The 22,992-nt window shown below is 34.6% G+C and overlaps 1 protein-coding gene across 1 annotated transcript in view; it reads right to left on the minus strand.

Annotated features, from left to right (window-relative positions):
- LOC100578068 (lateral signaling target protein 2 homolog) overlaps positions 1-22,916 on the minus strand; it is a 44,536-nt gene extending 21,620 nt beyond the window's left edge. Inside the window, exon 1 of the mRNA XM_003249567.4 lies at positions 20,849-22,916. Within this exon, the coding sequence (XP_003249615.1) occupies positions 20,849-20,977 (129 nt within the window). The 5' untranslated portion in view covers positions 20,978-22,916. The remainder of the gene's footprint in view (positions 1-20,848) is intronic.
- Positions 22,917-22,992: the final 76 nt, after the last annotated feature.

Genomic DNA, 22,992 nt, shown 5'->3' on the forward strand with positions numbered 1-22,992 from the left:
AGATGTTAAATAAATAAATAAATAAATAAATAAATAATACTAAAAAAGATTGAAAAAAGTATGACACGTAAAATACAATTAATCTTTAATCATCGTATTATTGAATATTATTTCCTTCTACAACATATAATTTTATCCAAAATACTGTATAAAAAAAAACCATAAAGCAAGAAATAAAAATACTTATAACATGAAACATTTACGACATACGTAATTCACAGTTACTTAAATTATGCCGCGGCGCAAAACTCCGATTTTACGACATAGAAATCCCCAAATTCCCAGAGGAGCATCTCCCTTTAAAAAATTCATCGAGCCCAAGCCAGGATTAAATTCGGCCAAATTCAAAATTCAATCACAGACGCATCATCCGTCCGATTTCTCGCCATCACCAAGACTCGTAACGAAACGGTTTCGAACCCCGTTCGATCGAATCATCCCCATCCATCTTCATCCCTCCCCTTTTTTTTTTCATTTTCAACGTGAAAAGGAGGATCCATTCTTCGAGATGGCGAGGGAAAATTCACCTTTTCCTCCTTCCTTGAACGAAAATCTTGGAAGGAATGAAATACATAATAGTGGGTCCCGCGTTAAAGCTTTAAAGGGGTTCTCCGTTTCCACGGAGGGCGTCGAAAGGGAAAGCTGCGGCCGTCGTAAACGGCGGCCGTAACAAGCACCGGGGGATGCTCACCCGTATTGATCGCACACAATGGCTTCGCATAACAAAGACGCGCACAATGTCCACGGGATGTGTCGCGAGATCGAAACGGGAAGGAGGGGGGTTGGTTCGAAGATTCGTCTCACCCTTCTTCGGTAAAAAAACGCTCGTTTCAGTTGGAATTCGAGGCGCGGAATAGGGGTCTGGAAATCGATTTTGGGATCCACTTGGAGGGTGATAATGGGTCGATTTAAAAGGGTGAAACGGGATGATTGAGAATCGTCGTCTCTCGAATTGCTTTCGGCCCGGAATTGGGAACAGGTTGCCAGACGGAGGGTTGGAAAATTGGAGCAATGATGGATGTAGTTGATTTTGGGAAAATATGAGGTAGGGTGTGTATGTAATTTTGTCACGACGATATTTTAATCCGATCATTGGGAACGCCTATTGTTGCTGAGAAATGAACTAGAGGTGAATTAATTAGTGTATTTAGGGATAATGGTAATAAAAGAATAAGATAAGAAGAATAATCAATCTGGAATTCTCTTAAGATATGTGTAATAATGATCGATTTAAAGAGAATGATTAATAATCGTCATTTTTGAAATTGCTTTTGGATAGAATTAATTATGAAAAATTGGAACAATGATGGATGTATTTGATTTTGAAGAAATAAAAGGAATGAGTTTTATGAATATGATAATATTTTATGCTTCAATTGTTGATATTTCTTTAGATTTTTAATGTTTTATGTAGCGATGGAAAATGCTAGAAAATGAATAAAAGGTGTCAACGTTAAAAATAGAGAAAATTATTGACGATTATTCCAATTTTCTTTAATTTTCTATAATTTAACGAAAATCGATGTAGATATCCTTCTTTTTTAAGTTACACTTTGTATAATGTTATTTAATTACTTTTTTCAATAAGTAACTTCGAATTACATAGTATTAGATTATATAATAAATTCACTCGTTCCTTGTAAAATGCCTTATAGAAATTATTATTTCTTATTCTTATTGTAAGATTAGAAATTAAAAATTGTAAATTTTTACAAATATAAAATAAGATTAAAAATTTTTATCAGAATATATTTTTAAAAAATAATAATTTCTAATATAATTGTACTCTCGAATATGTAAGTACATGTGTACTTAATAACTCGAAAATCTTCAGCTTGTAATTTGTTATATATCACCAACTTAATAATTTAATCTATTGCACTTATAGATAGATTGTGTAATCAGTCCATTTGCATTTCTTCATTGCCATCATTAATCAAGCAAAATTATTTTTTTCCATGTTACAAATAAATTACCAAATAATCAGGAGAATCGAGCGAATGTACAAGCGATTACACGGACGAGAATTTATATAGAGCTGATACGATGTGTTTATCGAATTGACGTACACCAAGCTAAATATGATATATTCTTTAAAAAAAAAGAAAAAAAAGTTTATTCAAAAAGACGTGACGAATATATCGCACTTCCTTTTCGCGAATACTCGTGAATAACAATATATTTAATAATCTATTTCTCAGAATTAAATTTCTATTAATATTAATTCTGGTAGATTAAGATAATAGTTATTTAATCATTTTTCATTTCGAAACGATTCGCTTTATTCCGAAGCTTATCATCTAGGATTAAAAAAAGTAAAAATAAAAATCTTATCGAATACTTGTTTTCAAATTGAGTAATTGTTTCCCGACAAAAAAGAATACTTAATAAAGATCCAAAAATAGCAAAACTATTGCTCCAAAAATCTGATTGAGTGCATCGATTAATGAACCTGATTGCATTTGTATTATCGAATTTATCATTACTTTGGAAGATTAATACTTTTTGAAGAGGAAAAATTACGAGTATTACAACGTTTCTGTTTTCTCTCAGTATATAATAAAAAATATTCGTGAATGATTATGAATTATGGAAACCTCTTTTTATCAGATAACACGATTTGGTCGTGTTTTAATTAATTTTCGATATTATTTTTAAAATCTATTGTGTTCTATTTTGATTTAATAATTATTTACATTAGAATTTAAAATAATTGATTAAATAATAATATACTGAGAGAATAAAATGAAAGTAAAGACGATTCAATCCTTTTTTCCTGGAATAACACAATATATCCAATTATCCTCTAAAATTCTTCAAAAGATCTTACTTTATCTTTAAATTTCTAAACTGTTATTGCCACGTTGAAGATGCTGAGAATCATATTTTTCACACAGAGATGATACTTTCAGAGCGTGTCTTCGACACACGGCACATGCCTTGCAGTGAAAGGGTTAATGTCCTTGGTAATCGAATACTTTGAAAGTTCAAGTATGGCAACAATATCTCCGTGCTTTTCCCCATATCATTAACTTGAACAAGTTCTTACAAATATATCCTCGTTTTGTTCTTATTTTCCACCAAAAGATACAAAAAGAAATTCTCGAGAAATTTTCAAATTAAGACTCAATAAAAAAAAAATGAACGAATATGTAGACATTTTAGGAGATGAGAGAAGAGAGATGATAAAGGATTTCAAAATGAATGAAAATAAAATTTCTAACAGTTTAAGAAAGCAATTTTGCAATGTTTTAACTATATAACAGAGAATTTCCAAGCTACGAAGAACGATTCGAGCCGTGGTCGAGGCAAATCGATCGAGGAGCATATTCGCGTCACGAGGGCAATGCACCGACGATACGATGCACCAGTTGCACCGGCCTCGGTAACTAGGATAAGCCTCGATGCAGAAATGGCATCGTGAAAAAAATTCTGTTTCCCGAGAAATTAAAATTCTACGAGAAAAAAAAAAGTTAACTTTGACACGTCTTACCCAAATAAATAAGAGAATTTTGAATATTACGAATTTTTAAATAAATTTCTAATTATAAGTATTTATCATGATATTGGGAAATATTTTTTTAACGAAAATATAGTGCAGGCAAACAAAATTTCAATTATTTTAATATTTGTGATATTTGTGACACATGAGAAAATAAGAGATAATTATCTTTTTTCTTTTCTTTTTTTTTTTTTTTTAATTTTTATAAACTTGTCTACTAAAAACGAGTTAATAAACATATCTTAAATAATTTATCAACCATCCACATAATATATCACTCGAAAATTCATTCACCTTGAATTTAAATTTCCTCAAACATCAAAAAACACGCTCCACCTATAACATGTAGAATTAAAACATACGATAAAAACATTTCGGTAAAACGAAATTTCATTCTGGGAACAGAAATTCCTGAATTATTTACCAAAATTAGAATCCCCGATGATAAACAAGAAGAAAAAAAAAAATTCCAATCGTATAAAGAAACGAGAGAATTTTCAAAATCTTGAGGAAGATTCTTGTAATTTATAACCAAAAAAATAAAAAAATAAAAAATAAAAAAAGAAATTCCACAAATTCCACAGAATCCTCAAAATAAAAGATTCTTAAAAACTCTCGCAATAAAGGAAAGGAAAAAAAATTTCTCTACCTTTCTAAAATTCATCAGGGAATCTGAAAGGATGTTCGATCGACATCTTTTCCGATAAAATCGCGAGAAATCGCGATACGTTCTCTCCCTCTCTCTCTTTCCATTCCAGAAGATTAGACAGATCCGAGAGTGCAGTTCTAGAGGGGTCGACGATCTCTTTTCTCGCTTTCGAGGCGAAAGAAAACGGATTGCGCAATCGAAAAAGTCGATTATCGTTGGTTGTCCTAGGTCTTTCAAGGCCTGCCGGTGAAAAAAGAGCACCGTTAGAGAAGCGGAACTGCTCGGCGAGAAAACGAAAGTGAATCCTCGCGGACCGTTTCTACACCGTTAATCCGCCTCCTCCGCCTCCACCGACGAGCTGAATTCTGAATCCTTGATCTCGTTCGAGCGGAAGAGGCCGAGCAGAATGAAATCATTACGCGCCTGTGCGGTTACGAGGCATCGATCATGCCACGGTTATAAATAACCTCGATCGTACGGTATAAAATTGTAATTTACGATTTTTTTACTCCCCGAGGAAGTGAGAAAGGGGAGCGCGTAGGAGATCGTTTCGAGGACTGTGCATGCGCCATGATAATAATACGTGATGGTAATATTTCGAAATTTCTCTTTTTCTCAAATTTTTTTGCCACGCTTATCCTCATTATGGAAATAATTAAAAAAAAAATATCCTTTGTCTGGGAAAGAAACTTCTGTTCTGAAAAAAAAATAGAAATATTCTATGATATTATAGGTTGGATTTTTGGGTTAAAGAAGAATTTTAAGAAAAATATAAAATCAAAATATCTTAGATATTGTTTTTTAGTTACATATATAAATATACGTAAATATATTGCATCTTTGAATTTCATTATTTTTAGCTCAGTAATAAATTTTTAATCCTTAATATTATATAATAATTCCTCCAACTTATAGAGAATGGAAATTAAATAAAGTATAATTTATTATATTTATATATGTATCTTTGAATCTTCAATTTTTAAACGAATTTCCAAAAATGAATAAAATAATGGAAATATATAAAATAAGAAAATATCAATACTAAATTACTATAATTTTTAATTTGCTATAATTTAAAAACAATATTGAAATTGAAAATCCTTATTTCTATGAACTTATTCACAAATCCATCCTATTTATATGTTTCTTCGAATCAAAAAAAGCTTATTAATATTGAAATTATATCGAACAATCATTGTTATACGTCATCCAAATATTCGATCTCGCTCGTATCGATATAAAAAAATATATATATTCTTGGAATATTCCAGCATTAGAATCGATTGAATGCCAATTGATCATTTTCGAATATTCGTATTATCATCTTCATTAAAACCTACAGACATCATGGTCATTCCTTTGTTAATAAACTCATAAATACCGCTATCAATTCCTCCTCGAGGTCGCGCATATTTACACGTATCATACTAGCTACGTCATTACAATTTTAATTTTTCTTATTTCAATATTAATCGCGTTCTCCAAAAAATAAAAACGTCTCCGATAGAACACCAAGAGGGAAAACAAGTGACAGAAAAAAACATATATGTATATCGCAAACTATCTCCTCTTTGATGCACCAAGAGCAGACGAGACTCATTATGCAGCAGATACTTTATTGAAATTAAAATAAGAAATAATGGATGTTCTTCTTATTTTTTTTTATTTTAGTAATGTTTCTTTTTTTTTCTATCCTATCTGAATATTTTTCAAACAATATTTTAAGATTTGTACTTCAAATACAGTGTACATACACTTTTATGATTCGAATTTTTATATTTCGCTTTTACAATAAAAATATTATAATTTCTAAAAAGAATATAAAATACATATTATATGTGAAATATTTATATATGAATACGAATAATTTATCTATAAGAGATCAATTATTCATATTTCTAATAACAAATAATGAAATAATTACGTAATATAAAATATAACACATTCTTTTCACAGAGTAACAACAATCTCTAACATTCATTAAGAATTATAATAATTCCACTAAAAAAAAAATCCAGTTTTTCAAATATTGCACTTATAAAATTATTCAAATTCACCTTTTTCTTGCACAACATTTTCAACCAAATTCCACATATATACATATATAACATAACCAATTCTAATTACAACTATCTCACATATATTTACGCATTTTTTCCTTCCCTATAATATCTCTCTTTTACTCTCATAATTAACTTAAACTCTCTATCATTTTCGCCACTGTCCCGTAACACATTCCAATCACGTATCCATCAAAGATTGAGGATCCCGAAATCGGTTAAAAACGTCCATCATCCACTCGAGAAACCACTGTGAAACCCCTTCGCGCCTGTACGCCCACTTATTCCCTAACGATCGACCAGAGATCGTACGCAACACACACACAATGGATCGTGTGTCGATCCCTCAAGGACCACCAACGCGGTCCACGCGTGACCAATGAGGAAACGCGGGCGAACGTTTACTGGAACCGGTACAAATGGGATCTATTAATCTCGATTGGGCCAAGTGTCTGCGATCTAACTCCACGTCGGCTAGACTAGGCTAGACGTTATACATTGAGCACGGTCGTCGCGTAATCGGCCTCTGCCAATTATCGTTATCGTCCAAGGCCACTAGACGATCGGTTCCGCTCTATGATGTCATAGGCACGAACGTCTAGAGTTTCTCGCGACTGGCTGAATAATAGGTCTGCGTGATAGATGTGTCTAGGTTGTTCGAGGTATGAGACGAGAAAAGCAAGGAAAGAGATGGATGATGAACGATAATCAATACGGTAGGACGAACGAAAAAATTTTCTCCGCTATTCGTGAATGCTTTTAATAGAGAGCGAAATTGCTTTTTCGATAGTAGCTTTTAAATTGTTAGAAACGTGAATTTGATCGAACGGATAAATTTTTCTTATCGAAAAGTAATTATTTTCTTGTATATTTAAATATCTGCAAGATTCGAAGATTAAATATTTTTTTATTATTATCGGGTTCGATGATGAATGATAATCGCGCTTTTCATTCTCTCGCTGGTGTCTGTTCAAGGTAGAGAGGCGAGAGAGACGAAGAGGAGGATGATGGAGGAGGATGATTAGACGCAGAAGAGGAACTACACGCGCCAGAAGAACGGGGATCGGGACGAGATATACGCGTGTCTGTTCCTCGACTGACGTAAGCGACTCGTTATCGGGACGACCTTAAGGCCAAACAACCGCGACCGCGCCAAGAATTCAAGCGATTCTAGCACAACGACACGTGTAGTTGAAATTGATGATTTGGTCTCGAATGTTTTGACGGAAATTTGAATGAGTTTTGAAATGTTAATGTTCGTTCCATTTGAGTAAACAATGGTGGTTAATTACGAAAGATTCAATTCTTTTTTTTTTTTCAAATTTAAAGGGGATTATTTGAAATTTTTGGTTGTATCATTGGGTCTAGATAAGATAGTAGATTTGAAGTAATAAATAAAAATATTTTTCAGAAATTACTTTTAAATTTAATCCAATAAACTATTCTTATTATTGAATTTATCAAATTTCTTAATGCGAAATAATTGTTATTTAAATATTTATTTCATATTTGATATTTTATAATTCTAAATTTTATTATTATTTTAAATTATTATGCAACGTTGAAATATTTGATCCGAATTTTATTTCAATTAAAAATTTATTATTTGAAATTAATTTATTAATCAGAAACAAGTATTCTCTCAATGAAACAATAAAAAAAGAAACGATAAATCAAATTATCTGCAAATATCGCAACAGTTTATAAATATATATTTCATAATTATCGTATTATTCATTACGAGTGTATCACGCGATATTTCCTGACAATTTTTCTCACATCTTAATTTTTAAAATCCTAAACGGAAATGTTAAATAATAAATCTTATAAACATCAGAAAATTTCACTGTGGTTGTAATTAGTCGCATCTCGTATTAGCAATTATTGGCAAGGTCGGCGAAAATGAATACGAATTATCGATTTGCTCAATATCTAAGTACGCTGAAATGTTATGACTTCTTAGTGATTATGAAGCTATTCACGGAATCGATACATGAGAAATTTTTAAACTCGATTATCGATTGCTTCCAATAACCAACGAACTTGTCTGACATTCGATAATTGTACTGTTGTACACCTACGTTCTTTGTAAAATGAAATATCAAATATTATTACGTGCAATTGGTATAATCACTACCCTAATACGTATTAATCGTACGCTTATCTAATTCAATTCTCGTTTAATAAAAAGATTGGTCAGCGTCCGTAGAAAACTGTACTCGAGGAAGTAGAACAAGATATCTATGGTCAGACATGATCAGATACGCTTATTAGAACTATTAGAAGTACGTCAAAGAATGATTAAAATAATAGTTCGAAATTTATCATTTAAAATAAAAAGATTATTCGCGTTATTGATTCACGTATATTAAATAATAGAATAATAACAGGAGGAAGGAACCTTATAATTTTCTAAATAATATTATCGATAAGGAAACTATTAAGTAAAATTCAATCTTATTAGTCGAATAAATCAGTTTATTACCGATTTTACACCTCGAACGGAATTAAAAGATTTACAATGGAGTATCGGTCAATTTTATATTACGTAACTTTCATAGATATTATTTAGATCGACGCTAAATAATCAAAAAGTAACCCACGATCCGTGTAATTCTCCCGAGATTGTAAATAATCGTTAATACCATTTCCTTAATTCCGATTACGTGACTCACCACTTATCTTTCCTTCTAATTTTTATCGAACAAATCAAATAAAGACTATTCGTCTCTAACTTTCCATATTTTTACTTGTTATACGTTCCAACAATCAATATAAAACATTCTTCTTATATCTTCTTATATTCTTCTCTTCGAAAAAATGACTTCATTCAAGGTTCGATCATAGATTTGCTTGAATTCAATTGTTTTACCAATTAAACAAAATCTTCCTCTTCTTCCTTCTCTCTATTTCTCTACGTTTATTTAAGAAAAAAAGAAAAGATTTTCTCGATGTTAATTCCAGCCGTATTGTTAATCATTTTCGCACTCTGAATAACTCTGTTGAGAATCAACTGTTGGCCATCTAGGCCAATAAATCGCGAAACCGTCGAGGTCCCGATAGCGGCTGTAAAATTGCGTGACGTGACGTGGTCGCACGGAATAAGTAGCGTTTCCGCATTTATATTTCACGCGACGTATTTACAAGCTTGTGTCCGGTTTGCACGGCACTAATAACCGCGATACATAAAGGGGCGGCCACGTGGCCCACGTAGAAATAATTTCGTCTGATCCAACTGGATGGAAATTACCGAGCGATTTCGTAATCAAATTAGAAATGAACGTTGCGGCGTTTGTTTGTATCTAGATCGTTCTGTAGGTATCGATAAAATTCCCGTATTAAAAATCGAATTCTAAAAGAGTCTCGTAAACGTTTGAACGAAAATTAAATTATCGTAATCGAAATTTGAAAGATATTTTTTAACAACTCCATTAATTTTTGAATAATGAGAATTCTCTTAGAGAATCTATAAAACTACTTTAATTTCAAAAAGTTGATTTTAAAAAAATAAATCCACCGATTTTCATTTATCCAGAGTCCTCCAAATTAATAAATCTGTTAAATTTTTCCTACTTTTGATAATGAGAATGATAAAGGAAAACGTATATTGGAATAAAATATTAAGAAATTAATTCTAAGAAAAAATAAATAAACAAATTCAAAATAATGATCAAATCTCCCGATCTCTCCAGTTTCCAAAGTTCTTCGTCGGATCTAGGCTGACAGGATCAACGAACGAAAAAATTCTCGAGCGATAACATCGTATCTCCCGTGCACCCTGCCCCCTATCTGCAAATAATAGCCGAGAACGAGACGATAAGGCGTCGATTGTTTCGAATATCTCGAGCCAACCTCCATCTCCTTTTTGTGGCGAAGGAGAAAGGGGGAAAAGAAATGGAAGAAAATCTTTTTTTCTGGGGGGTGGACCGTATGAAAATCATTTCGAGGACAATGCCGACAGGAAGGCTCGATTTATAGATACAGAATGTATCGGTGATAACTTGGTCGGCTGGCGCCGATAATAATAAACTTGTTTATAGTCTGAGACGTCGACTTTATTGGTAGCTATATTTGATAACAATTTGTCATCATTTGTCTGTGGACGCCTCTGTGTTGATGATAATGTATACGTAGTACAATGTTTTTAAAAATTCGTCGTTCGATCACGAGAAATTATTAGATGTTTGTAAATTAATAATTGTATTATTATATAATTATATTTTACAATATTATTTATTCTTAATATTTTCTAACAGATCGAACGAGCGAGAAATGTTAAAAAGTAAATCTTTCAGCGAAGATTATAATCTTCTTCGTGTATGTCTTTTTGTTCTCTTCTTTATAGAAAAATTTTATCAAGATTGTATTTTTATACAGCTTTAGAATAATATCTTTTTTTTTTGTTCGAAATAATTAACAGAAAGAATTGTAGATTGTATTTTTATGTACTAGTATATGGTATACTATTTTTTTCTAATTTTCTTTACTAATTACGCATTTCTTGAACTAATTATACAATAATTAAATTTTTTTTATTTTTATCTTTTAAGTTAACCTTGGAACGAAAAAACTAATTTTTACCATTATTTTTTAACCGAATATTAATCGATTGCAAAATTCTTAAATTCAATCCAAAAACCGATAATTATTATAAACTAAATTCGATCACTCCAGTAATCAACTTAAATAAAATACCAAACAAATAAAACAAAGTTTTAAAAAGAATATACACGCGTAATTCCAAAATTACACAGAAGATTTGATCGAAAGACAAGCATAGGAGACCGTATAGAAAATTCTCTCTCCTTATTTCCACCCACGTACAACAACCTCACTTTTACAGCCAGTTACACACCCTGATACGGGGACGAAAAAAAGGCACGTGGCAATTTTCATCAGGCCGCCACACGTACACTGACTGAGAGAGAGTCACATCATGAGCATAACCGCATGCACACTCTCGCGTAATTTTCACCAGACGTTTCCCGGAGATAACGCTAACGAGGCCCAGATAATAACGTCGCCAGTCTAGACAGTTAATTACAAGAAGTCCTTTGAAACAAGGCGCGCTCGCGCCAGTTTTCAGTTATACTCGCCGCGCGTGTACATCTTCGTGATGACGCTCGTTCGCCTACCTCCCCTCGCGATTAACGAACTCGAGAACGGTCGAAGGATCGCAGAGAGAGGGAAATCGCTTTGCGGGTGATCGTAGACGCGGTTTCACTCCTATGAAAAATGAGCCTGGGCCATGAAATGGCCAGCCTTGATCTTTGGACGAAGGAAGGAGAGGTTTCAATCGGAAGATTCTTCGAGCTCGTATCACGCTCGATTTTTATGTTTGTTCACATGTACGTAAGGGGGGAGAAGGTTTGCGACGTGACGGCTGAAATGTGATCGTTATGGTCGTTACACCTACGCCGTTGGGATTTCAGTCCACGTGTCGTTAAAATTTATCTTCCCTTGGCGGAAAGCTCGATAACGACGGGGATGATAGTGGAAAGTGGGAAAGGTTGGAGAGTAAGGAACTTCCTCCCCGTTTAATCTTTATGCGTGTACTCGGATAACTGGTCGCTATCTCACTTTTTTAAAGATATATAATATAAAACTTTTATTATTTGAAAATACGTGGTGTTAAGGATTTTTATCATAAATTGATGAATAAAATATTTGAAATAAGAGGAGATTACGCAGGTATGATTATTAATTTAAAGTTATATTTAAAGAAGAGGCGAAATTAAAATATTTCGCTTGGAAGTAAACTTGTATTGAATTACTGCAAATTCTATGCTGGTTTCTTCCCTTGTTAAAAGTTATAGGACAGCCTGTATTTTCTTTCATCGAAGATCACGATGTCTCGACGATGTCGACACGTCACGCGGCGTGTAATCGATTAATTAATTACGCACGGCCGTCCAGCTCGTCGTTTCGAGCTGCACCGTTTTCGCAACAATTTCCAAGTTTCGAGAGGGTTACATGTTAATAACCTCGTTCATTACGCGGTAATTGCAGGCGACGGGCATACAAGGGCGCTCGAAAACGTTCGACAGTCACGGTTGCCACTTCGTGATCCATTTGTTCTGTGCTTCTGGGTAATTCTTTTATGATACCTGTTATCGAGGCACGATATTCCTATGGGTACTTTTTCTTGGTTAAAGGAAAGATAATGAAATTGCTTGTGTACATTAGAGTGAAACGAAACGCAGCGGTAAAATTCCTCTTTGTTGCTTATTTCTTCTAATAATGAATAAATATCCCTTCTATAGGGATACTTAAATTATTAAAAATTTAAAAAAAAAATTCTTTGCAAATTTTCACTTCATTAAAATTATTTTAGTTGATTTTTTATTTTATAATATTACGCGGTAATTTGATTTTTGTCCCACGTAAAAATAATCTTGAGAAATTTAGATTAGATTTGAAATAGATAAGAAAAAACTATCATTTCCGGAAAAATCAGAAAACGAAGATTCTCGATAATGTTTTTTCCAGAGTAGAATAAAAATTTACAGGAAATCGAACTTATCTTATTCAAAAATAAAATTTTCAGCTTCGATAAACGCACTTATCATGCAACAAATTAAATATCTCCTTTTCTTTACAAATTAATCTTAACATTTTAAGATGCATTTTCCTGCGCATTTAATTAATTCAATTATTAATCAAACTAATTTAAATTTCTCGTATCGTGATTCAACGGCATTTGTTTTCTTTCTTTCTTTTCTTTTTTTTTTTTTTTTTCATGCATTTGCGTGGTATTTCGTCTTATTTCCTGGCCACAATTCATCATTCCCGAATGACAATCTTCCACGACTGAGCGATATCTTGGTTATTTCCGTGAGGGAAGGAAAAAGTAACATGATTAAGTAACGCATGCGTATGCAGTCCGTGGCGAAAGGGTTGCGTGTCGACGGTATATTCGTGTCGTTGTCGACATAACACTACGATAACAGTGGATCGACAAGCACGTTCCAGAAAACGACAACCTTGAGAGTAGCCAGTTAACGAACAAATGGAACCGACCGAGTATTTTTTTAATGTAATAAAATTCCAATTTCAAATAACTTTAAATCCATATTTTTACTCGAGGGATATTTTGTGCGGAAAAAAAAGCATTTTCGTACGATTGATTTTATCGTACGATCGATTAAGGGCAAAGAAAATTCTATCTAAGAGAGAATTCATAAACGAAAGAAGCAAGAGGAACGATATACATATTTGAAAACTTTAAATATTGATGATGATATATAATCGACATTTTCTTTTCCCTTGGACAATTATGAATAAATAATAAAAGAATATACAATCGAATCAACAACCAAAGATATTCATAGATACCTTCAATTTCTACAAACAATCAGAAACATCGATAAAATAATACTTAATTGATAACCGAAGCATCGACGATCAAATCGACAGGCATCTTCAACCCCCTTTTCCTACAATAATATCCAATCCAAAAGATCCTCTTTTATTTATATCGATATGAAATATTCTAACACATCAAATATATTTTATTTTTAATTATCTACTCGATCAATTATTTAAAAAAAAAAACGATGAATATTTATTGATTAAAAATGTTGCTCTGCTTATTTTAATTAAATTGTTCTATGCATTATCTTTTATTTGGATTATTTTTTTTTTAAATAGTTAGAAATGCTAGATAGATAATTTTTATGAAATCCATCCAAATAAAAGAAATAAAAGATATTATAAATCACGAAATTTTCATGAATATCTTATTAACCGAACTCCATCCGAGCTTCTATTTATCTAAACTAGCGCTATAATCCTCTGATTATACGAATATATACCACGAATGAAAACAAAGACGTAATACAATAGGCTAACGAACCGGATAATCGGGAAAATGAATCATATTTATAATTAAATTCACTTATCTGAACTCTGATTATTTGAAGAATTAAAGATAATAGAAATAATCGATAGACTTTAGATTATTGAATTCCTTTTTAAATTTACCTTTTATGTAAAACTGTTTACATATAAAATTGTTATATAATAAAATGCTTCACAATTAATATCGTGTATTAATTAATCTAAAATTGTGAAATATATTTTTTTCAAAACATATTTCAAAGATTCCAAAACAATAGAGAAAATTACGAAAGAATCACCCCCCCATTATTATTAACGGACGATTGCTAACGCGATCGATTCGCACGAACACCATAATTTCTCGCCGATTTCCCGCTTCCCCCATCACAGAGCAGATAAGTTATAATCGCGAAATTAAAGGTATTGTCGCGTTAGCCAGACTTGCGTACTTGAACGTGAATACGCGATGGTCCTCGTAAATTGCGCCGAGGGGATCACAATGGGATCGCGAGGCGGCAATGATGCGTAACATATTCTGCCTTACAGGTGCGTGAATCGGGACGAGCGCCACCGACGGAACTTCCGTTCGATGTACAGGGTGAGACCAGTAATTACCGGTGAAATTTTCGAGGGTTGTGGCGGCGAGATTACGTTACGGTTAAATCGATGCCCGAGTATTCGAAGGCGAGTGAATGATGATTAAATGGCACGGAGGCGTGATAATATCAACATGATTGATTCTGATCATCGAATAATAAAAAATATTTCCTTTATTTTTTTGCTATACTAGAAAGACGATGAACGAATGTTTCATGATTTGATTCATAGATCGTTTCTACAAATTTTTATTTAGATTGAATCGTAAAGAATTAATAGAAAGAGAGTTTACTTTGTAGAAATTTTGAATAGCTTGATAAAGTGTTTTTTTAATATAACGATTAATAATAAGAAAGAATTTTATATGGATAAAAAAAAAACTCAAGAAGATAAGTGAATAATTTAAATCTAAAATTCGAAATCGAACCGCAAATTCCCCCCGGAAAACGTAACACGAAACTCGAGGCACAAAATCTCCAATCACACTCGAAAACGCCGTAACCATGAAACATGCCGAAAAATCCGCGTTAAAAATCGCGTCGCGCGATAAATCCACGCGAGATCTCCAAATAAAAATGAACTACCACTCAGCGACAAGCCGCAGCATCGCTAGATCCCTCCCCCGGTATCAACATCGATCACGGAGGAACCTCTCTCGCTACACCAGGATTACGCGATTCCAAACTCGAGATCCGCGTTTCCATTTTCCTCCTGCACTCCAAAGCATGCGCCATCCAAACGTCCGCAAATCCTCCATGTTACACGGGAAAAAGGGGGAAGAGGAGAGAGAGAGAGAAAGAGAAAAAATCGCGAAATTCGTATTGGCAACGATAAATCACGAGGTACAAAATGGACGTGAAGGGAGAAGTTTGAAAAATAGTTCGAAAAAAAATCGCGATTGGATCTTCCGGATCGAGGCAAGTGGAACGTGAAAAGCGTGCGTCGACACGGTCGATCGACGCTAGGCTGGACGAGAGTGGTTGCTGGGACGGAGAGCAGCCTCCAAAGCGTTTCCCACGGGCCTCGGGATAAAAAGAAGGGAACAGGAGAATGGAGAAGTGAGAGAAAGAGGGAGAGAGAAAAGAGAAGAGCGGAAAACGAGCAGGGTGACCTTAATTTCGCCGCGGAAAAACGGTCTTGTTTGATGGTTAGGGGGCACCCGCACGCGAGGGGAAGCGCGTGCAACCGCGTATATTAACGAACCCGGGCGTGCTTTCGATACTAATGAACCTAAATTAGATAAACCGTTAGATCCGTGATATTATATAAATTAACATATTCAAGTGCGGTTCAAGATTTCGCTTCTATTGTATGTGAATTCAATTTTGATCCCTACTTCGATCGAATTAAACGAAATTAAACGAATTATGGTTAATGGAGGCTCTTGCTTAAAATGGAAATCTATTTTTAGGAAATTGAAGAAAACTTTCTATAAAATTATTCCTTTGACTTAGTATTAAGAAAGAAGATATTAATTGATTAAAAAATGAAATAGATATATCGTATGTTGTTTCAGATAGGTTCTTCCTTCTTTGGAAATAAAAGAAGAAGAAGAAGAAGCAAGCAAAGATTGATTATCGAAAGGTGTGGCTAGATCTTCCGGATGAACTATGGAATTAATAAAAGAAATTGGATGCTGTGGTACGATTCAAAGAGACTGTTCATCAAGCTTGTGCACTTGGTTTGGATTTCTGCTTTGACTTTTAATATGAACTCTCCTTTTTTGGAGCGCAAAAAAGAAGAAGAGATTGAATATCGTGAATTGAATATCGGTTTGATTGAATATCGAAAGGTGAAGGGTGTGGTTAGGATCTTTCAGGTGAACTATGAATTATGGGTGTGCTTGGTAAGAGGTTGGATGCACTGTGGGAAATATCATGTGAGATGGTTCGAGGAGATGGTATTTGAAAGTTCGAGCAGATGATTTTTGCGCTATAGGAGGATATAATGAGAAAAATGTTAGTTGGCACAAGTATACATTGTACATAGAAAGAGTTTGAGAGTTTTATGGAGCCACTAACGAGGGAAAGGCACGTGTTCTTGTATTAATTTGGTAAATGAACTATGACGCTGTTCTCATTTTTGTCTTTAGCGTTCCCAAGAGCATGGTAGAACGAGGAACGCGTGTGAGAAAGCTCGCTGCTGTTTACGATTTGTCACGGAATCGTAAAAAAGCCGTTCAGCCGACAGTCGTAAAATGCTAATTAAGGACGCAGAAATTTTACCCTTAATTTATATGTATACACATGATTCAAACATTTTATTTATAAAACTCTTACTCAACAAGTTAAAACAATTTTTTTTAATTAATCTCTATATAATTATCATTTAATAAAGAATTAGTATTTGATTTATAATGTTTCAATATAGAACTTTCATTTATCTTCTACTTTCCTAATTATTAAACAGATTCGATGTTCTGATAAAATTAATTCTTTTATTGAAATAGAAAAATAATTAAATATAAATATAACACTGCTTTGAAACTAATCATCAATATATGTGTATTGAAAGAAAAACATATTACAAATCAAAAGTACTCTAGCTTTAAAGTGCACACGAAAGTGCATGTCTCAATTATTTTTATCCAAAAATCGCAAAAGAAGAAATTGCTATACTAATACAAAACAATCCTCATAGAAAATTTATACAAGAACATCTGAAAATATCGAAGATCAAAGACTTAATATCTAGTCAGCAGCAAAAAACATGACATGTTCGAATCGTGAAGAATAGATTCGAATCAATCCTGTTCTTTCTGATGCAAAAAAAGTGTAAAAAAAAAAAAAAGAGATATTAAACCATGGTGGAGAAAGATCTAGAAAAAAAGAAGAGAGAAATAAAAATCGAGAGAAAGAGGCTCCAGCGCAGCGACGGTTGATTGAACTGAAAAATAACCGCGGGCATCTGGAAAATCGATGAAGACAGAAAGGGGCCAAGTAGGTTAACGTTCGAATTTTAACGAAACGTTTTCGATAGATTCTCATTTCGTGAATCTTGTACAAATGGTGATCCAAAATATTCGAAATAATCAAAGAAGAGACAAAAGAACCAGAGAAAAAAATTCTCGATGCATCCCTCGGCCAATTATCAACCTTTTAAATTAAAGAAACTATTTCCTCCAAACGACCCAGTCCTATAACACTTTATGTTCAACCATCTCATTTAAACCTGTTCTCATCGAAAACCGATCTTCGATCTACGAATGGTCCTCCGAGGAATCAGTATCATTCCTATCTCTGAAAATAATCTAACTAACTATCCCCGAAAATAGTCGATCCCAACATTTATCTTATCTTCCCAAGTGAAGAAAAGATTGATCAAAATCAATTTTTCCATGAAAGAAGCAAGAAAAAATACTAATTAAATATTAATTAATCCCGAAAGTATTCGATCCTCAAATCGATCTTCTAAAAGATTGATCAAAATTTGACGATGATTATTAAATATTAATCGCAGAAATACTCGATGAGAAAATTTACATCGATCTTCCAAATAGAAGGAAGATATCTATAAGATTTTCCCGTAAAACGAGTAATTTCAAAACAGAAACTCGTTTCAAGAGATATATACCCCAATAACACCTACGTATTTTTACGCGACAGCTCTTTTTCCCGGTTAATGGGACACGAGCCGAGGTCAGGCATTTTAGGCACACCCTGTATAAGGAGATGTCGAGGCCGACCTCACGATCGGGCTGATGACATTTAAAAGTGCGACGGGAAGGTATCGACCGACAGAAAAGGGCGAGAGACAGACGGACGCACAGACAGACAGACAGAAAGAAAGAGAGAGAGAGAAGTGGTGATGCGAGGGAGAGAAGGTAACGAGACAGAACGAGATAGAGAGACAGACGGACGGATAAAGAGAGAAAGGGGAATCGTAATGGGAGCGAGGGAGAAGGAGCGTCGACCCAGACGAGAAAACTGCAGTGAAAGCCCGACTCGCATTCTGGGCCAGACGGAAGAAACACGAAGCAGACGGTGTAACGGCCTCTCTCTCTCTCGTTCTCGCTCCTATCGATCGTTCCGTCTCGATTCCACACGGCGAGACCGAGAGCGGCCACACGATCGTTTTTCCTATTTTTCTTCTATCCAATGTGTATCGTCGACTTTCGCACTCTCGAGAGGGTGGAATTCTTGATTATGCAAACGATGGAGCCACGATTTGGTCAATGATTTGGGGAGAAGCTTAGAACCTGATTCTAAAAAAAAAAACGAGCGTATAACGATATGAATTACGAGATAGTGAAAACTTGTTTGCGTTTCTTTTATTCTTTTTTTTTTCTTTTTTGATTGTTATGGAAAATATTTCTTTTGTAACGATTAATTTTGGAGGAGGTGTTTGTTTGATAAAATAGCTTTCTGATATTTGATAATGCTTTAAGGAATTTTGATAATTTATACAAGAATCTTATTCTTCGAATAAATTAGGCAAAAATAATAATGAAGAAGAATTGAAGAAGCGTAGATTTTAAGTTTCTTAATTTATGACTAATAAATAAAATTAAACTCGGAGTTAAAATTTAAAAAAGTGGTAATATTTAAATAATTTTTGGAATTTTACGATCCCTATAAGCAAGCTAAGATTATAAAAAAATGTGATAAATGCATAGTACAACGATACGATTTTGAGAAACAACGAAAATACTCTCTAAGAAATATCAAAAGTCTTATTATATATACATTTAATTATCAACAACGAACTTAATAATTAATTCATCATCTTTGAAAAATAATCTTACATCCGACGAAAAATTATTCATACAATTTCGAAAAAAAAAAAAACAGACGCGACAAACTTCTCGATGATAAAACATAGATCGACATTTGTCATGCGTCAAACAGAGCTCGGAGAAATTATTAATAGATCAATTATACGCGGGGATCTATCTTATCGAATTATTGTTGCCGCGAGCTGTAACGAGCCGATTGCGTGGACGGTAGACGGAAACCGCAGATAAGCGTGAAACAGAGACAAGAGGTAACACGTGGGCAGCGCGATTAAACGATTAAAAATCGACGTCTGGCCGGATATCAGGTTTGCCCCATTTTCCGGCCAACATCCGCTCACGTCGCGTTTACACTTGCGCCTAATTAGCCAAGTTATCGACGTACCGATTATATACCTGACACGTCGCTAATAGATTTTCACGGGGACCTCGATGTTTGACTTAACATCACTGCGTCGATTCAACTTCTATTCAGGTGTGAAACGAGGGTGAAAATCGATAGATAAAATTTTGTTTATTCCCTATTCGGGGATTTAATTGGAAGCGCATCTATGTTCGATTTAAAATTCGAATAAATCGATTAGACATCGTCGATTTAAGTTAAAATAAAAAACAAAAAATATATTGGAAACTATTGGAAAGAATTTTGATTGAAATTGGAAATTAACTAATGATTGAAATTTTATAAAATATTTAATTATTAATTGTTATTGTTAATTATTATCAATCTTGATTGATTTATTTAAAAATAAAGTTGAATAAAAATTTTTTAATCGTTATCAACTCTTCATTTTCCTTCCTCTTTGTATTTATTCAACTTATTTTTAAATAAATACAATAATAATAAATTAATAAAAAAAAATGAGTTTGCGAACTCTTATATAAAAAAAATAAAAAATTACTGCATATTTGAATATAAGCGATTATTAAAAATAATGCCCGTGTCATAATAATAACATTTTAAAAGAAATTATAAAAATGTGGTATATAATTTCTTTTAATAATTTAAATAGAAATTGGATTCTTGAAGAATAATTATTTTATACGTACATTTCTTGATCTAAAAACTCGATAGTGATTGAATAAAAAGAAGTGATTTTAATTGACATCACTTAAATTTTTAAATATTGTCTATAAAAAAAGATCGATTAAATAATAAATCGAATTTGTTACGAATATATTTGTTAAATATTTGCCATACGGATATTCCAACTATAATTTCGACATAAAAATACAAATAGGAAAAAAGTTCAGCAATCCAATAATAGAGGGACACTTTATCGATCAAAATAATTCGCTGAAAATTGCAGCGCCATCAAAGGAACTAAATCTTTAACGAATCTCTTTTAATATATGTGATGAATTATACCTATCATATTATATAAAATATTTCAGAAAAATATATATATATAGAAATATCTATCAAAGAAAATACTTGAATAAAGATGAAATTGATTTAATTAACATACCACTAGGGCCATGTCGCGTGGTTTCGAACCCTGAACGTGAAGGATTCGTGCGCCCAGTTCAAGCAGCTTTCTCCTCAACTGTTTCACGGAGACGCCGAGCGTCTGCATGCAGCGACGCCTCAGCTTCATTTGAACCGTGCCGCCAGGTTGTCGACGTGCTGGAAACCACTGGCCGTCAGCTGTCAAGCTGGCATATAAACACTCCCGACTCTCGCGTCCCGTTCCTATTTCGTCAAATCTGCTCGTTCCTCGAATTTCTCGACACTGTAGTTCACTTTTTTCTCTTCTTGTTTGTTGATATTCGACAGATAATTCGTTACAAAATTATTTGTATACAAACTCTCCTATCTTGAATTTCGTTCGCGTGACGCCTCGAGCGTTCGAAGCGGCAGAAAAAAATGTTGAAACTATGTGCGCAGATATCAAACTGTCATGGCAGCGAGGATAGATGAATGCGTTTTCAATACGTTTACGTCGACGACGATCGATCCCCGATTCCCGTTAAGAGGAAACGACCTGGTTTCTGCTTAATTCGATCCGTTGTACCTCACACTTCCTCGATGCCACTTGACCACAGGCTGTACGGTTGTTTAACGAGTGCTCTAATGGCCACACGTGTCGTTCTTCTCCGATAGCGTGGTGCTCCTTTTTTTTTCCGCGTCCTACCGATATTTACAGAACACTCGTACGAACGCCGTTGGCCGCTCGTAAATGCTTATGTATTATTGTGTTTGTGTCCCTGGTGTCTATATAGCGTATATACAAGTTCGCGCGGTACGGTCACGCGAAGAAAAAGGCAAAGAATTCCTGGAGACTTCTGCGAAGGAGACACACACGTTTCTCGAGCCAGAACCGGGTGAAAAGGAATCCTCGCGTCACTCACAAGGCGAGACGTTAATGCACCGGTACACGCGTGTCTTTTGACAGGCACGACCTTGACTTTCGAACATAAGACTTGTTTCTCACTCGTGGATTTCTCGCTGCACACTATTCTTCTCTTTCGAAATAGTATCTTTTCGTATCGTATCGACACAGGTTTCAGGAATTGTCACTCGTCTTCTATCTATCTTTATAGATTTCCTTCTCAATTATCGATGCGTAGCTGGCAGCCCGCTTGTCGCCACTTTTCTAACCTCTAATTGAGAAATCACTCGTTCACGAAACACATAGGGACAGGACACAGTATTAGAAAAAGACGCACTCTATTGGCAGAATTCCCGTCGCAATGGCTGGCTAGAAATGTCAATGGCGTGGTTACGAAAGCTGTGATGTTTTTTCGATAACACAGTCTCGCGTCGATCTGAATTAACGAACGAGGACGAATCACCGTTTGTGTTCGTCCTGTACAACGAGAAAGAAAATTTATGCACTATCAAGGAACTTTATTATTTCCCGATGTGCCGTCAAACGAAGAATCGTCCTAGCGATTGAATCTCGTCTTTACACACCGTACCGAACGATAAACTAGAAAGCGGAACCTGCTCCGCGATGAAAAACCCTGGACAAGAGGTTCGACTACATCCAACACGTTCCAAGTCCAGCGGCAGACTGAATTCGTCCAGTGGCTGTCAGGCCGCAGCACCGTCGACGCTGAGCATGTCCCCCTCCAATTGTCGCGTCGACCCTTTCCACTGCCCCCCCACTATTCACTGTCCGCGCAGCGGTCGCATTTACCTTCTCCTCTATCCCTTCCATCACCCTTCCCCTTGCAAAGAGACTCACGATCTATCGTTTTCTTTCTGATGCACTGGCAGACGTCGGTGCGCGTACGCACACGAGTCACCGACATGTCTGTGCGCACTCGTGCAGCGGGTGTCCTGCGTGCAATAGCGCGAGCATATCGACGTAGACGACTGCATATGAGACACGCACATAGACGGGCAATACACGCATGGTCTGGGCCAGCAGCCGGTTAAGCCAGTATATATCGGAATAGAACGCAAAAATCATCCGCGTGGTAGTGTCGACGATGATATCCTCGCGACAGGACGGCACGCTGCTATCCTGGTAGGAGGGAAGCCGGCGACAAGGACTCGACACGGTGACACGGCGGCGCGGTTTCGTGTCGTAGTCAGGAAGCGTTCAATTAATCGCGCGTGATCGCTCGAACTTAATTAATAAAGACTCGAGAGCAGGTGAATTTC

Source organism: Apis mellifera, linkage group LG10 (genome assembly GCF_003254395.2).
Source record: "Apis mellifera strain DH4 linkage group LG10, Amel_HAv3.1, whole genome shotgun sequence".
Lineage (NCBI taxonomy): Eukaryota > Metazoa > Arthropoda > Insecta > Hymenoptera > Apidae > Apis > Apis mellifera.